Raw genomic sequence first — 18525 nt, 5'->3', positions numbered from 1 at the left:
CGAAAGATCAATTATTTTCTTGGTCCATTTTTGGGGGAAGCATGGCTTATATACGCGACTGTATAATTATAATATTGTCCCCAAGCAAGCATTATGTATGGTCCTGAGTTTTCATGGTCATCGCCCTTTATTTTTAATTTGTCAGGTCATATTCAGAGCCCTAATTGGGAACAAAAAGGTAATTGCCGATGATCTGTGTTGGCTCAGTGGGACTCACTCACCCATCTCTCTCAGCCTCCTTCTTCTCCAGGTCCTGAATAACGTCCAGCAGTACCTTGATGGTATTCTGGCTGGTCTCCAAGACCCCTTCCAGGCTGTGCAGCTGGGTCTGCAGGCTGCGGATGTCGTGCAGGGGCCCGTTGGGGCCCATCAGTTTCTCTGCCACCCAGGTGGGATCCAGTTTACTCCTGGCCCCTGACACCAGCCCCCCCAGGATTTCCTGCACCTGCCTCAGTGTGTCTGCCTGGATGGAGGTCAGGGGCCCGGCCGAGGAGCCCCCTCCAGAGCCAGAGCAGCCCCCGGAGGGGTACTGGCCGGGGGGGAAAGTGTGCTGGCTGCTGGGGGTGTTAGGCCCAGAGCAGAGTATCTTATGGAGGGCACCAATCTGAGCCCCCAGCTGAACCTGAGCCTGGCCCAGGCAGGTGGGTCTGGGGATGGCCTTGGTTGGCGAGGAACCCTGGTCCCCCTGGTTCCCCTTCAGAGGGACCTCCGGGGTTGTTTGAGCTCTGTGTTTCAGAGAACAGGCTCGGGGACAGTGCACAGGTGACCCTGATCTCCCTGACTTCTCCTTCTCACTCGCTCGCCTGAGTAGGGGCGCCCGGTGGCCTGGGCCTGAGGTGCAGCTCACCCCCTCTTTGCGTGGGGTGTATGGGGGAGGTGGCGGGGGTGGCGGTGGAAGTATCCTTCTCTCCCCTCTACACTCCCACTCTATCACCCTCCTGTCCTGAGTGCTGCAGTGTTGGGCCTGAGGTGGGGGGGTGTAGGGGGGCGCAGGCCGAAATGTGGAAGCATAGAGGGGCACAGTTTTTGTGGGAGTGGCGCAAGATGGACCCGTTGGAAGTGTATGGTAGGATTTTACCATTGGAGTTGGGGAGTTGCAGCTTTTTACGATGGGAGAGGGAGAGGAGCAGTATTTTATCGTTTGGATTTGAATGTGGGTGGAGTAGGAAGGAACTACTGGAGGTTGGGAGAAGCAGGATGGTATGGTCTGAAATGAGGGGTTCCCAGGTGGTATGGTCTGACATGGAGGGTTCCCAGGGAGTATGGTCTGACATGGTGGGTTCCCAGGGGGTATGGTCTGACATGGGGGGTTCCAAGGGGGTATGGTCTGACATGGGGGGTTCCCAGGGGGTATGGTCTGACATGGGGAGTTCCCAGGGGGTATGGTCTGACATGGGGGGTTCCCAGGGGGTATGGGCTGACATGGGGTGTTCCCAGGTGGTATGGTCTGAATTAAGGAGATGTAGGGAGGGACGGTTTGGGTTGTTGGGTGACACAATGTCACAGTTGGAGGTGGAGAGGTGCAGTAGATTACTGCTTTATTTAAGGAGGAGCAGGGTGGGGCAGTTTGTGTTAGGATGGTGCAGGGGGCTATAGTTGGAGTCGAGGTGGTGTGGCAAGTTGGGGCTGAGTAGGGGGCTATCGTCGGGGTGGTGGAGAAAGTTGGAGCTGAGTAGGGGGCTATCGTCGGAGTTGGATTCGGGGTGGTGGAGAAAGTTGGAGCTGAGTAGGGGGCTATCGTCGGGGTGGTGGAGAAAGTTGGAGCTGAGTAGGGGGATATCGTCGGAGTTGGATTCGGGGTGGTGGAGAAAGTTGGAGCTGAGTAGGGGGCTATCGTCGGAGTTGGATTCGGGGAGGTGGAGAAAGTTGGAGCTGAGTAGGAGGCTATCGTTGGAGTTGGAGTCGAGGTGGTGAAGAAAGATGGGGCTGAGTAGGGGGCTATCGTTGGAGTTGGAGTGGGACAAAATTGGGCAGTATAGGGGGCTAGAACATTAGTTTGTTTTGGGTCGAGGCAATTTGGGGCTGTGTCCGGATCTATCATTGGAGTTGGTGATTGGGTGGGCCAATTTGGAATTGAGGCTTTGGTTGTAGTTGTGGTGGTGCATGTTGGTTTGATTTGAATCAGGGAGGTACAGGGTGGAACAGGTTCAGTTTGTGTAGTGTGATGTGGAGTGGTTTGAGCTTTAGATGGAAGCACAGTCGGAGGAAGCACAGATTTTCTGGGGGGAGATGTACAGGTGGACTCATTCTGGGAGACGCAAGGCAGAACCACCAGAGGGGGAATTTCACAACGTGGATGGGTGGAGGTTAGCACAGTTTTAGGTAAGGAGGCATAGTGAAGCACAGTCTGAGTTTGGGAGGTGGAGGGCACAGTAGGAGGTGAGGAGATAGAGGGTCTCAAAGTCGAGGGAGGTGGGAAGGTGGAGGGACAGTCAGTTTGTGTTTGGGTGGTGCAGGCCTGCACAGACAAGGGAGGTGGGTAGGTGGAGGGTCCCACAGCAGAGGGAGATGGGGATGTGGAGGATCCCACAGTCGAGGGAGGTGGGAAGGTGGAGGGTTCCACAGTCGAGGGAGGTGGGGAGGTGGAGGGTCCCACAGTCGAGGGAGGTGGGGAGGTGGAGGGTCCCACAGTCGAGGGAGGTGGGCAGGCGGAGGGACTGTCAGCTTTTGTTTGGGTGGTGCAGGCCTGCACAGTCGAGGGAGGTGGGGAGGTGGAGGGTTCCACAGTCGAGGGAGGTGGGGAGGTGGAGGGTCCCACAGTTGAGGGAGGTGGGGAGGTGGAGGGTCCCACAGTCGAGGGAGGTGGGCAGGCGGAGGGACTGTCAGCTTTTGTTTGGGTGGTGAAGGCCTGCACAGTCGAGGGAGGTGGGGAGGTGGAGGGTCCCACAGTCAAGGGAAGTGGGGAGGTGCAGGGTCCCACAGTTGAGGGAGGTGAGGAAGTGGATGGTCCCACAGTCGAGGGAGGTGGGCAGGTGCAGGGCTGCACTGTCAAGGGAGGTGGGGTGTTAGGAGGGGAGACACAGGGACTCTCCGTCTGTGTTGGAGTGGTACAGTAGGACACCTCCCTTCCTGGGTCACTGATTGCATTGTTTATGCGCCTTCTCCTCCTCACTTGGGACGGAGTTGCACTCCCCTGGCATTTAGGAGGGGAAAAACAAGTAGAGTTATGCCAGGAAGAGTCCATGTGATTCCCAACAGCAAGGGAGCTAGCGTTAGCCTCACTAGTCCTGAGGCACTGGGTTTGGTTCACCAATCCCTGCTTAGCCTTAAACTCAGGGCCGTTTCCATCTCTGGATGCAGGCTCTGAAAGGTAGTTGTGGGTAGTGTAGTACTCATCATGTTCGTTGTCCTGTTTGTCGTCCCCATCCACCCCCACCGAGTCCCCCACGCTGCGGACATTTGAGAGCACGGAGGGCTTGGGCTTCTGGAGGCGGGGGGAGGTCTGGATGGCCATGCTAGTGCACTGCCTCCGGGAGAGGGGCAGCGTGAGTGAGCATGGCAGTGGGGGTGATGACGGTGGTGCCCAGCAGCGGCGCGTGGGCCCTGGGGTTAGCGGGTGAGGGGGCGCCCGAGCCAAAAATGCCGCCACCACCTCAATGGTGTCTGCCATGTCCCCTCGGACTGCCCCCACCACCGAGGCCTCCGTAAGCCATCCTTGGGGGGCCATGGGGCTTGTGGGGCTGTTCTTCCGGAAGGGGTGGGGGCTGTCACACTCAGCGGTAGTCTTCTGGTAGCTCTTGGCTCCAGTGGTCCCGCTGCCTAGTCCATCCTCCAGGTCTTTGAAGCGGACCTGCTGGGTGCGGTTGCGTCGGTGCTTTAAGCGGCTCTCGATATCCGGCGAGTCGCGGTTCAGCAGCACTGAGCGCACTGTCATGGTGCCAGGCAGCTTGTCGGTGGTCTTGCTGTTGGTGTGTTGGCCAGTGACCAAGTGATTAGTCTCTTTGCTCACCATGTCTCCTGTGGTGTCTTGTTCTTTCCCCCGACATCCACAGTCTCTGCAGGCCGTTTGATGTGATGAAATCCTCTTTCAGAGAGTAATTATATTTGCAATTTGTCTGTTGACTATTATTTATTCTCTATGACAATGGATTATCAGTATTATCGGATTTGTTGAGCTGGAGTGCCATCAACAAGCAGATCTGGGGAGACAGCTGTAGCTTGTTGGTTTGAGTGATCATGGAGATGATTGGAAATAACTGTCACACTGCAGTGCTGTTTGTCCTGTCATCCCCCTTCTGCAGCACTCCAATGGACTAGTCCTTCCTCAGGTGTGTGTGTGTTGCTCTGGATATCTGACTTCCTGAGAGATGTAAACAAAGCCAGGTGGTCTGTACTTTGCTCAAACTACAGATAGAGAGAACAGTATCCTGGACTTCATAAAATAAGTATTCAGGGTGAACCAGATTCTCATAGTCCACAGAACTTCATTTATTTATGGTAATAGTCCACATAGAGTCCTGATTTCCTTATAGATCTGTTCTATATAGCCACATTAAATGTATAATTGATTTCAGCACGTTAAACATGGGAGCAAGTGCCAACTTAAAGCATGGCTCAGATCTCCCTCATACAAAATCTTCTTCTAAAAGAGGACATTTCACATTAAATAAGTGTGAAGACCCAGAAAAGAGCGGTGAGTGTGAGAATGGGGCACACAGTTCTGTTGCATGACTCCTGGATACTGTACAGTCAGCTCCAACTTAGTCTTGATAATATCCCAGAAGATCGTGACGGGGGCACGGTACCTACCGACAAATAGGCATGACTCCCCTGAATACACTTTGTCCATCCTTCCCATCAATGAATCTGCAGGCTTGCCTTTCCAACCCACTATTGTCCCATGGGGCTGGAGGGAGATTGGATTGCTAAGGAGTGGGATAACGTTGTGTGACTCCCCATAATGTTCTATATTCTTCTTTTGCTTTCTCACATTTTCTCTCTCTCTTTCTCTCTCTTTTTTTCTCTTCCGATACCTCTTCTCAGTGACTCATCTTCCACTCATTTTGCTGGATAACAGGATAGCCCAGGTTCCTGAGGTGACCAGAGAGAGAGAGAGACAGACAAGAGATAAGACAAGAGATGAGACAAGATAAATAATCAGCGCCCCCTCCACCCCCAGGCATTTACCTTATCTAGAGAGAGAGAGAGAGAGAGAGCAATAGAGAGAGTGCGAGAGAGAGAAAGAGAGAGAGAGAGAGAGAGAGAGAGCAGATGAGCTCCTGCATTTTTCAGGATGTTTTTACAAAAATATAGATTTAGAGTTAGATAAACGTGGATTTTTCCACTAGGACATATACAGGATAGTACCCTCCACAACATAACATTCACTCCAAATCAAAACTCCAAACCTACAACCTGATTTTGGACGACATTTCCTGGAAGAATTCCTACTACCAAAGATTCTTATTTCCAAGCTTCACAGCAAATGCTCTGGCAAGCAAACAACAGTAACCTAAAAACACAATCCAACCTGGAACTGAGTAAGTAATGTTTAGTCTGAAGCTACTTTTACAGCCATGATAAAAAAAAAAAAACATTACAGTGTTATATTTAGCTTTATAAGGACTGAATGCTAAGTTAAGGCTACCAAGCATGCTAGGACAGAACACATCTGACTGCAACTTCAATTAGCACTGAGGTGTGAAGTGAGAGTTGTCAAAGCCCTTGAGCCCAAAAGTGGCAGGAGAGTTTCACAGCCTACCCCACCAAAATGCAGAGGTCGTTGAAGCCCCCTCCCTCTGTTCAGAGGTCATTACAATACAGTACTGTTTGGATGTAAAAAAAAAATGATAAGGCACGAAAAGAATACAAAAAGAAGCTCCTTATGGAAAACCAAGAGACACTTTTTGCTGACTATTATTAAAATGGGAACATAAGCAACTTCATCTTCCACACAGACCATCCCCTGTGCAATGATATATTAACACACTACCCCTTTGTTAAGGGGGGGGGGGGGGTGTTAGCGATGGGTGGAAACTTAGGATATTAGACAACAAGGACTCTGAGTCAGCCAATGTCAACCTGTGCAAGTCTGGAACAGTAATGGTACAGGGCAACCCCAAACAGTTTCAGTCTGACTTTCACATAATCAAAGAGCTAGCTCAGCAGGATAAGCTCTCTCTTGTGAAAGATACCCCCACCTCGAGCGTGTCAGACCAGATCTCTTCATTATATAACCCCACAGATGAACAACCCCAAGCGGAAAGAGAGACATATCTGCACTCTGGACTCTGGTGAGACAACATCAACAGGAGAAAGAGCAGGAGCAGGAGAAGAACAGAGCACTAGAGAAGAAGGTGAAAGTGCTCGAGGAGAAGGTGAGAACGATGACGTGTGACAGAGAACAACCCATTACAGAATTGGCTACCCCCGCAGAGAAGCCAGCAGAACAGCTCACCTTAGACCCTGACCATAGCCTCGGCATCACAGCAGGACAGAAAAATGAAGAAACCAAAGCCCAGGGCAACCCACCCTCTCTGAGCATCCCTCCGTCAGCCACCCTGATAGCCTTTCTGACAACCCCCGCACACCCACTTAGGACACATACAAGCCACAGATTGTACTCCTTATGGACTCAAACTGGAAACTTATACATGAAAATATACTTTTTCCCAAACACACAGTGTCTAAACTCTGATGTCCAAACAGCAAGCACACACTAGAACCTTCTGCCTGAGGACCACTAGGGTCACCCAGACACATAATAACCCACACAGGCACAAACAACCTGATAACACAACAGGAAAGGGCAGCCACAGCACTCAAAAAAGAGATTAAAAAAGCTTATTCTACTTTCCCCAAAGCACAAGTGGTTATCTCCACCCTGCTAACATATAGCGGGTAAATGCCCTCTAGGTTACAGGGAGCTGGTAGTCCCATCCACCAAGCTACCAGGTGTGAAAAAGGGAAGGGACTCAGGTGATATGCTAATTTGGTATAGAGCAGACCTAACTCAAAACAGGAACATTTTACATTTGGCTAGAAATTCAAAAGGAAAATGTCCTCCTGTGTGCTACCTATATCCCCCGATTAGAATCTCCATACTTTAATGAGGACGGCATCTCCATCCTGGAGGGGGAAATCAACAATTTCCAGGCCCAGGGACATGTTAACTAGTCTGTGGCGGCCTAAATGACAGAACTGGACAAGAACCTGACACCTTCAGCACACAGAGGGACAAACACCTACCAGAAGGTGACAGCATTCCCGCCCCCATATGCCCCTCTAGGCACAACAACATAACAAACAAAAACGGGTCACAACTCCTGCAGCTCTGCCGCACGCTGGGTATGTACATAGTCAATGGTAGGCTTCGGGTGGACTCCTATGGTAGGTACACCTTAAGCTCATCTCTTGGCAGTAGTACTGTAGACTACTGCCTCACTGACCTCAACCCAGAGTCTCTCAGAGCGTTCACAGTCAGCCCACTGACACCCCTATCAGACCACAGCAAAATCACAGTCTACATGAACAGAGCAATAGTCAATAATGAACGTGCGTTGAAGATGTTGTTCCCATAGCAACGATTAAAACATTCCCAAACCAGAAACCGTGGATTGATGGCAGCATTCGCGTGAAACTGAAAGCTCGAACCACTGCTTTTAATCAGGGCAAGGTGACCGGAAACATGACCGAATACAAACAGTGTAGCTATTCCCTACGCAAGGCAATCAAACAAGCTAAGCGTCAGTATAGAGACAAAGTAGAATCTCAATTCAACGGCTCAGACACAAGAGGTATGTGGCAGGGTCTACAGTCAATCACGGATTACAAAAAGAAAACCAGCCCCGTCACGGATCAGGATGTCTTGCTCCCAGGCAGACTAAATAACTTTTTTGCCCGCTTTGAGGACAATACAGTGCCACTGACACGGCCTGCAACCAAAACATGCAGACTCTCCTTCACTGCAGCCGACGTGAGGAAAACATTTAAACGTGTTAACCCTCACAAGGCTGCAGGCCCAGACGGCATCCCCAGCTGCGCCCTCAGAGCATGCGCAGACCAGCTGGCGGGTGTGTTTACGGACATATTCAATCAATCCCTATCCCAGTCTGTTGTTCCCACATGCTTCAAGAGGGCCACCATTGTTCCTGTTCCCAAGAAAGCTAAGGTAACTGAGCTAAACGACTACCGTAGCACTCACTTCCGTCATCATGAAGTGCTTTGAGAGACTAGTCAAGGACCATATCACCTCCACCCTACCTGACACCCTAGACCCACTCCAATTTGCTTACCGCCAAATAGGTCCACAGACGATGCAATCTCAACCACACTGCACACTGCCCTAACCCATCTGGACAAGAAGAATACCTATGTGAGAATGCTGTTCATCGACTACAGCTCGGCATTTAACACCATAGTGCCCTAAAAGCTCGTCATCAAGCTCGAGACCCTGGGTCTCGACCCCGCCCTGTGCAACTGGGTACTGGACTTCCCGACGGGCCGCCCCCAGGTGGTGAGGGTAGGCAACAACATCTCCACCCCGCTGATCCTCAACACTGGGGCCCCACAAGGGTGCGTTCTGAGCCCTCTCCTGTACTCCCTGTTCACCCACGACTGCGTGGTCACGCACGCCTCCAACTCAATCATCAAGTTTGCGGACGACACAACAGTGGTAGGCTTGATTACCAACAACGACGAGACGGCCTACAGGGAGGAGGTGAGGGCCCTCGGAGTGTGGTGTCAGGAAAATAACCTCACACTCAACGTCAACAAAACTAAGGAGATGATTGTGGACTTCAGGAAACAGCAGAGGGAACACCCCCCTATCCACATCGATGGAACAGTAGTGGAGAGGGTAGTAAGTTTTAAGTTCCTCGGCGTACACATCACAGACAAACTGAATTGGTCCACCCACACAGACAGCATCGTGAAGAAGGCGCAGCAGCGCCTCTTCAACCTCAGGAGGCTGAAGAAATTCGGCTTGTCACCAAAAGCACTCACAAACTTCTACAGATGCACAATCGAGAGCATCCTGTCGGGCTGTATCACCGCCTGGTACGGCAACTGCTCCGCCCACAACCGGAAGGCTCTCCAGAGGGTAGTGAGGTCTGCACAACGCATCACCGGGGGCAAACTACCTGCCCTCCAGGACACCTACACCACCCGATGTCACAGGAAGGCCATAAAGATCATCAAGGACAACAACCACCCGAGCCACTGCCTGTTCACTCCGCTATCATCCAGAAGGCGAAGTCAGTACAGGTGCATCAAAGCTGGGACCGAGAGACTGAAAAACAGCTTCTATCTCAAGGCCATCAGACTGTTAAACAGCCACCACTAACATTGAGTGGCTGCTGCCAACACACTGACTCAACTCCAGCCACTTTAATGATGGGAATTGATGGGAAATGATGTAAAATATATCACTAGCCACTTTAAACAATGCTACCTATTATAATGTTTACATACCCTACATTATTCATCTCATATGTATACGTATATACTGTACTCTATATAATCTACTGCATCTTTATGTAATACATGTATCACTAGCCACTTTAACTATGCCACTTTGTTTACATACTCATCTCATATGTACAGTGCCTTGCGAAAGTATTCGGCCCCCTTGAACTTTGCGACCTTTTGCCACATTTCAGGCTTCAAACTTAAAGATATAAAACTGTATTTTTTTGTGAAGAATCAACAACAAGTGGGACACAATCATGAAGTGGAATGACATTTATTGGTTATTTCAAACTTTTTTAACAAATCAAAAACTGAAAAATTGGGCGTGCAAAATTATTCAGCCCCCTTAAGTTAATACTTTGTAGCGCCACCTTTTGCTGCGATTACAGCTGTAAGTCGCTTGGGGTATATATATACATGACAAAATACAAATATTAGAATCAACTATTAATGATTACCAGAACCCACTGTGTTCTCCAATTATATTTAATTAACTACATAACAAAATACAAACCCTCCAACCCAAAAAGGCCTGAGAAAATATACAGACCACAAATTATCTTTAAATATAATTATTTGGAACCAAGGACTGATCACCCCAATCCACAAAAGTGGAGAAAATGTTGACCCCAATAACTACCGTGGGAAATGCCTCAACAGCAACCTTGGGAAAATCCTCTGCATTATCATTAACAGCAGACTCATACATTTGATCAGTGAAAACAATGTACTGAGCAAATGTCAAATTGGCTTTTTACCAAATTACCTTACGACAGACCACATATTCACCCTGCACACCCTAACTAACAAACAAAACCAAAAAAAAGCAAAGTCTTCTCAGGCTTTGTCGATTTCAAAAAAGCTTTTGACTCAATTTGGCATGAGGCTCTGCTATACAAATTGATGGGAAGTGGTGTTGGGGAAAAAACATACAACATAATAAAATCCATGTACAGTTGAAGTTGGAAGTTTACAAACACTTAGGTTGGAGTCATTAAAACTCACTCCACAAATGTCTTGATAACAAACTATAGTTTTGGCAAGCCGGTTAGGACATCTACTTTGTGCATGACAAGTAATTATTCCAACAATTGTTTAGACATATTATTTCACTTATAATTCACTGTATCACAATTCCAGTGGGACAGAAGTTTACATACACTAAGTTGACTGTGCCTTTAAACAGCTTGGAAAATTCCAGAAAATGATGTCATGGCTTTAGAAGCTTCTGATAGGCTAATTAACATCAGTTAACATCAATTAGTTAACATCAATTAAGTCAGTTAGAGGTGTACCTGTGGATGTATTTCAAGCCCTACCTTCAAACTCAGTGCCTCTTTGCTTGACATCATGGGAAAATCCAAAGAAATCAGCCAAGATGCCAGAAGAAAATTGTAGACCTCCACAAGTCTGGTTTATCCTTGGGAGCAATTTCCAAACGCCTGAAGGTACCACGTTCATCTGTACAAAGAATAGTACGCAATGGACCATGCAGCCGTCATACCGCTCAGGAAGGAGATGCGTTCTGTCTCTTAGAGATGAACGTACTTTGGTGCAAAAAGTGCAAATCAATCCCAGAACAACAGCAAAGGACTTGTGAAGATGCTAGATGAAACAGGTACAGAAGTATCTATATCCACAGTAAAACGAGTCCTATATTGTCATAACCTGAAAGGCCACTCAGCAAGGAAGAAGCCACTGCTCCAAAACCCCCATAAATAAGCCAGACTAAGGTTTGCAACTGAACAAATAAAATAAAATTAAATGTTATTTGTCACCTGACCTCAATCCCATAGAAAATGTGTGAGCAGAACTGAAAAAGCATGTGCGCGCATGGAGGCCTACAAACCTGACTCAGCTACACCAGCTCTGTCAGGAGGAATGGGCCAACATTCTCCCAACTTACTGTGGGAAGCTTGTGGAAGGATATCCAAAACGTTTGACCCAAGTTAAACAATTTAAAGGCAATGCTACCAAATACTAATTGAGTGTGTGTAAACTTCTGACCCACTGGGAATATGATGAAATAAATAAAAGCTGAAATAAATAATTCTCTCTACTATTATTCTGACATTTCACATTCTTAAAATATAGTGGTGATCCTAACTGACCAAAGGCAGGGACCTTTTACTAGGAATAAATGTCAGGAATTGTGAAAAACTGAGTTTAAATGTACTGGGCTAAGGTGGATGTAAACTTCCGACTTCAACTGTACATAAATAACAAGTGTGCGTTTAAAATTGGCAAAAAACACATTGATATCTTTCCACATGGCCGTGGGGTGAGACAGGGATGCAGCTTAAGATCCACCCTTTTCAACATATATATCAATGAATTGGCGAGGGTACTAGAACAGTCTGCAGCACCCGGCCTCACCCTACTAGAATCTGAAGTCAAATGTCTACTGTTTGCTGAGGATCTGGTGCTTCTGTCCACCAACCAAGGAGGGCCAACAGCAGCACCTAGATCGTCTGCACAGACCAGGGCCCTGACAGTAAATCTCAGTAAGACAAAAATATGTGTTCCAAAAAAGGTCCAGTTGCCAGGACCACAAATACAAATTCCATCTAGTCACCTAAAATGAAGCGAATCCCAAACCTTCCATAACGAAGCCATCACCTACAGAGAGATGAACCTGGAGAATAGTCCCCTAAGCAAGCTGGTCCTGGGGCTCTGTTCACAAACACAAACAGATCCAACAGAGCCCAAGGACAGCACCACAATTAGACCCAACCAAGTCATGTAAAAACCAAAACATAATTACTTGACACATTTGAAAGAATTTACAAAAAAGCAGAGCAAACTAGAATGCTATTTGGCCCTAAACAGAGAGTACACAGTGGCCGAATACCTGAGCACTGTGACTGACCCAAACTTAAGGAAATCTTTGGCTATGTACAGACTCAATGAGCATAGCCTTGCTTTTGAGAAAGGCCGAAGTAGGCAGACATGGCACTTTAAAAAATATATATATTTCATTTAACCAGGTTGGCCAGTTGAGAACAAGTTCTCATTTACAACTGCGACCTGGACAAGATAAAGCAAAGCATTGCGACAAAAACAACAACACAGAGTTACACATGGGATAAACAAATGTACAGTCAATAACACAATAAAAATCTGTATACAGTGTGTGCAAATGAAGTAAGGAGGTAAGGCAATAAATGGGTCATAATGGCGAAGTAATTACAATTTAGCAATTAACACTGTAGTGATATGTGTGCAGATGAGGATGTACAAGTAGAAATACTGGTGTGCAAAAGAGCAGAAAAAAAATCAAAAAACAAATATGGGATAAGGTAGGTAGTTGGTTGGATGGGCTATTTACAGACTGCCTACAAAATGAGGTGGAAACTGAGCGGCTCTTCCTAATCTCCTACCAAATGTATGACCATATTAGAGACACACATTTCCCTCAGATTACACAGATCCACAAAGAATTAGAAAACAAACCCATTTTTTATAAACTCCCATATCTATTGGGTGAAATACCACAGTGTGCCATCACAGCAGCAAGATTTGTGACCTGTTGCCACAAGAAAAGGACAACCAGTGAAGAACAAACACCATTGTAAATGCAACCCATGTTTATGTTTATTTATTTTTCTTTTGTACTTTAACTATTTGCACAATAATATGACATTTGAAATGTCTTTATTCTATAGGAACTTTCATGAGTGCATTGTTCACTGTTAATTAGTATTTTTATTTATCTTTTGTTTATTATCTACTTCACTTACTTTGGCAATGTTATCGTATGTTTCCCATGCCAATAAAGCCCTTATAATGACTTGAAATAGAATTGAGAGATAGAAAGACAGAGAGAGAGAAAGAGAAAGAGAAAGAGAGGGCATTAGTTTTCATATTGTGGTCCTCTCATTTATTTCCATTGGATAAGGAGATGACCTCATAATAATGAAGTTTGTAATGAGGTAGCCAGGTTTTTTTTAATTATAAGAGAAGGGTCAACAGAGAGACACACAAAGCGTGAGAAGGGGAGATTAAGTTTGTTTAAGAGAAGTAATGAAAAGGAGAGAAAGACAGAATGAGGAAGCATTGACAAAGAGCGAGAGAGAGAGAGAGAGAGAGAGAGAGAGAGAGAGAGAGAGAGAGAGAGAGAGAGAGAGAGAGAGAGAGAGAGAGAGAGAGAGAGAGAGAGAGAGTGTGTGTGTGTGTGTGTGTGTATGTGTGTGTGTGTGTGTGTGTGTGTGTGTGTGTGTAATTGTGTGTGTGTAATTGTGTTTGTGAGAGAGAGAAAAAGAGAAACAGAACTAGACAAAAAGATAGAATACCAAAAACAAGACATATACATATCCTTTCAGTGATTGACAAATGTCCAGCCGTGACAAGATGCTTTGTGACAAGAGGCAAGCCTGGCTCAGACCATCTGAGTTTCCTGAGGTCTGACGGTCTCTCTGCAGAGCCAGAGACAGTTAGTGTTGCCTCACAAGTTAGCGGTTATTTAGGGAATAGGGACCCCATGGGGGTTAATTACATTCACTTTTTTTCATATCTTGTTTCTTTTTTTTAAAGAGGAACATCTTTGTCAATTCCACACCCCCGCCGTCAACCTTTTAAAAACATGATTTTCAGGATAGATTATGATTACAGTCACACTTGAAGGGCCCAAGAAGGGGATGAGGAAGGAACCGTCAGCTCCTGCACTTATTTGTATTAGTTAGTGGGTGAGGAACACAGAATTTCATCCTTGTTTTACTTTCTTGTTATCGCTGCGGTGTGTGTCTGTGTACCGATGATCTGTTTAAATGTGACTCACTGAGGAGCGTGTATCAGACTTGCTAATGATGATACATCAACATTGCTACATTGAAACACACTTCAGTGGAGACACAGTCATTCACTTGAATAAGAATGATTTTGTTGTTATAGTTAATGTGTTGGATATGAATGGACTTTATAAATAATTAATGATTATCACAGGCCTTGAAACACTGTAGTGAGAGGACAGACAACCGCTTGAATTAGAAAGATGTTTTTGTCGTTTTAGTTATTGTGGTGTAGCTCAGATGGAGCTTGTAATGCCAAGATATTGGATTTCACTCCTGGGACCACCCATATGTAGAAAATGCATGCACGCGTGACTGTAAGTCATTTTGGATAAAAGTGTCTGCTAAATGGCATGTATTATTGTTATATATTATCGTACTAGATGTGGACGGATCTTTATGAATTATATGCTTTCATTGCAGCATTGAGAACATACAGTAACTGTAACGATTCTCCTCCTCTTCTAAGGAGGAGTAGGAAATATCGGACCAATGCGCAGCGTGGGAAAGTATCCATGTTGTTTATTAAAACCGGAACACTGAAGCAAAACAAAAATAGAACAAAACGCAACAGTTCTGTCAGGTACTCACACACAACACTAAACAGAAAATAATCACCCACACCACACAGGTGGGAAAAGGCTACCTAAGTATGATTCTCAATCAGAGACAACGAACAACACCTGCCTCTGATTGAGAACCATACCAGGCCAAACACAAAACCACAACATAGAAAAAAGAACATAGACAACCCACCCAACTCACGCCCTGACCATACTAAAACAAAAACATAACAAAAAGAACTAAGGTCAGAACGTGACAGTAAAACCTGAACCTATAGGGGAGGGTCTGGGTGGGCGTCTGTCCGCGGTGGGGGCTCTGATGCGTAACTCACTGGTATATATAATACAGCTGTATTTTTCAGTGGTGTAAAGTACTTAAGTAAAAATACTTTGAGGTACTACTTAAGTAGTTTTTGGGGTGTCTGTACTAAACTATTTATATTTTTGACAACTTTTACTATTACTTTATTACATTCCTAAAGAAAATGATGTACTTTTTACTCCATACATTTTCCCTAAAACCCAAAAGTACTAATTTACATTTCAAATGCTTAGCAGGACTACTGCCTCTTATCTGGCAGACTCACTAAACACAAATGCTTCATTTGTAAATTATGTCTGAGTGTTGGAGTGTGCCCCTGGCTATCCGTAAAAAAATGTAAAACTAGAAAATGTTGCAGTCTGGTTTGCTTAATATAAGGAATTTAAAATGATTTATTATTTTCCTTTTGATACTTGATGATATTTTAGCAATTATATTGACTTTTGATACTTAAGTATACTTAAAATGAAATATTTTTAGTATTTTACTCAAGTAGTATTTTACTGGGTAACTTTAACTTTTACTTGAGTCATTTTCTATTAAGGTAGCTTTACTTTATTCAAGTATGACAGTTGGATACTTTTCCATCACTGTATTTTTTTCCTGTTTATGGTCGAACTTTAACCTGTTTACGATATTGGTTCCCAATTGGGAATCAACCCTCCCACGTGCAGCTGAAACGGTGGCGCATGGAACGCAAAAATATTCTTAAAAATATTTAACCTCCACACATTAACAAGTCCAATAGCTCAAATGAAAGATAAACATCTTGTTCATTTAGCCAGCAAGTCAGATTTCTAAAATGTTTTACGGCGAAAACATAGCACATATATATGTAAAACCACCACCAGACACAGCTCATTTCAATAGCCAAAACATGCAATCAACAAACGCAGGATTAAAAAATAAATCGCTCACTAACCTTTTGAAAATCTTCATCAGATGACAGTAATATGACATATTACACAGTACATATTTTTTTTTTTCAATAATATGCCATTTATATCCATAAATGTCCATTTACAGTGAGTTCACCTTCAGAAATTACTCAAAAATGCCCGCAGGAAATCTATGTAGCGCGGCAAGATAACGTAAATAGACATCATAAACTTTGACTAAATATACATGTTCTACATATAGTTAGAAAGATACACTGCTTCTTTATGCAACCGCTGTGTTAGATTTATTTTTAACGTTACAGAAATCGCACACTATTCCATATTGTGAGACAGCGCTCAGTTCCAAGCTACATTTCCACGTAATGTTGGAGTCAACAGAAACACAGATTTAAGCATAAATATTCCCTTACCTTCGATGGTCTTCGTTCAGAATGTTCTGGAAGGCTTCATACTTACCCAATACATCGTTTGGTTTCAAGTCTTGCGTCTTTGTATTAGCTACTGCTAATAACATCAGCTGAAATGCACCCAAAACGTCCTCTGGTCCGGATAAGTTGCGCATCAAAACTTCAAAATTACACATTATATGTCGACTAAACAGGTCAAACTAAGTGCAGAAGCAAGCTTTATGATGTTTTAGACGTGCAAAACAAACTTCAATTCAATCGGCCATCGTCTGCCCTTCTCTTCAGTGCTGGAAACAAAGGAATGGCTGTGACCAATTCGCGCCCATACGCACAGCCTATTCTCTCGTGGCACGCACTAATTTCACTCCCATAGGGTCAATTCTCGCGCGATTTGAACGGTTTGAAGCTCTAATGAAAGAGGACATCTAGCGGAAGAGATAGAAAGTGTCCGCAGAATCATAGCTGGTTGGGAAGGGTGGGGGCCATGACGTCAAAGTTGCTCCAACTTTCATGGCCACAAAAACTAGTTTGGAAGAATGCCTGCCCTGTGAGTTCTGCTATACTTACAGACATAATTCCAACGGTTTTAGAATCTTTAGAGTGTTTTCTATCCAATAATAATTTTTATTTGCATATATTAACAATTTTTGACAGATTTTTTTTCCAGTTTACTAGGGGTACCCAATCTCTCCAAAGGGGGCGTATGTCTGCCATATCCTCTTAATCAAAACTATTTCTTAACAGTGATGGTCATCCTCCCTATTTCTCCTTCTCTATCTCCTCAATGTTCCTTCTCTCGGAGAGTTTTCCATCCACCTTTCACCCTGAAAGGTTTCCCAAGTTACACTCGTTGTAGGACCATTACCCTCCCCTCATTCTCCTCCACGTCAACCCAATTCCAACCCCTACTTCTGTCTTTCATCTGCCAATCCTCCCTTTTGTCCTTTTAGTTTTTTTACTCGCATCCTATCTCCACCCTTCTTTTTCTCATCCTCTCTTTCTCTCCCATTATCCTCATCTTTTCTCTCAGTTTCTCTCATCCTCCTCTACCTCCTTCCCTCGCTTTCTCTCCTCCCACTCAGTCTGCAAACTGACCTGAGATCAAAACTTACGCTGACAGACAGTTTAATGAATCCAGTGCTTCTTAATGCTTCGCCCACTCTGGAGGCCAAGCCTTTCCTCATGTGACATTTTCATGGAAAGCTTTATTGGCAGACAACAGATAAAACAGCAGCCAGGAGAAGTCAAGGTGTTCAGCGGAATAATGTCACCCGGGTTATAACTCTCCGTTGTTATTATTTAAGATTTACTAGGTTCCTCCTTAGAGAGGTTCCTACCTCTCTCCGCGGCCCATCGACATGAAAACACTGAGTGAGTGTGCGAAATGTGGTGTGAAGGAGCAACGGTCATGTTTGATCTCTGTGCTTTCTAACCCATGTTGACATTGAGAGACAAAACAAGATATAGTGCACATGTACAGGATGTAACAGATATACACAGGAGATGAGAGAGGCTAAGTGTTACATATTTCATATTTCATTTCTCATGATCTTACAAATCATGTTTAATGAAAATAAAGCACCTTGGAGTTTTGTGTGTGTGTGTGTTTTAAGGGGATGCAGGCAGAGTGCTTCAGATTGAATTGTTATGTAAAGGCGTGTCAGATTAGATTGTCTGGGCATGGCTAACTTTATCCGACAGGACTGTGTACACGCACAGCCACCAACAGAGGAAGGGGGAGAAGGGGGGGGGGGGGTGTATATACACATGGGTGGGTGGAGAGAGAGGGTGGGTGGATATATTTAGAGAGAGAGAGAAAAAGACAATGAGACACATAGCTGGAGAGCTGTGGGGGGTGGGTGTAGGCAAGAGGATGGGGAAAAGGAGAGAGTGAGGCAGGAGGGTGTGAGGAAGGGAACAACCCCCTTGCAGCAGAGGAGAGGAAATGCCATGGTTAGAGTTCAGTGAAGTGGTAAATAAGTAGCATCAGCGTATCAGGGCGTTTAAGGGGGAACTGGAGAGGAAATAAAAAAGGTACATGATCAGTTATTGGTTCTGGGAGCCCAGGGACCCAGAGGAGAGAGAGGAGAGATAACTACACAGCCAAGTAGAGAGAGAGGAGAGAGAGGAGAGATCCCT

At 45.4% G+C, this 18525-nt stretch overlaps 1 protein-coding gene across 1 annotated transcript in view; it reads right to left on the bottom strand.

Moving 5' to 3' along the window:
- The window catches only part of LOC110537038 (uncharacterized), a 55157-nt gene that overhangs the window by 28433 nt on the left and 8199 nt on the right, over positions 1–18525 (bottom strand). The window contains exon 2 of the mRNA XM_090191791.1: positions 222–5031. Coding sequence (XP_090047917.1) covers positions 222–3952 — 3731 coding nt within the window. The 5' untranslated portion in view covers positions 3953–5031. The remainder of the gene's footprint in view (positions 1–221; positions 5032–18525) is intronic.

This window comes from Oncorhynchus mykiss, chromosome 12 (genome assembly GCF_057628025.1).
Source record: "Oncorhynchus mykiss isolate SJ-2025 chromosome 12, ASM5762802v1, whole genome shotgun sequence".
NCBI classification, from domain to species: Eukaryota; Metazoa; Chordata; class Actinopteri; order Salmoniformes; family Salmonidae; genus Oncorhynchus; species Oncorhynchus mykiss.
Note: the sequence above shows the minus strand (reverse complement) of the source record. Positions and strands in the feature narration are given on the sequence as shown.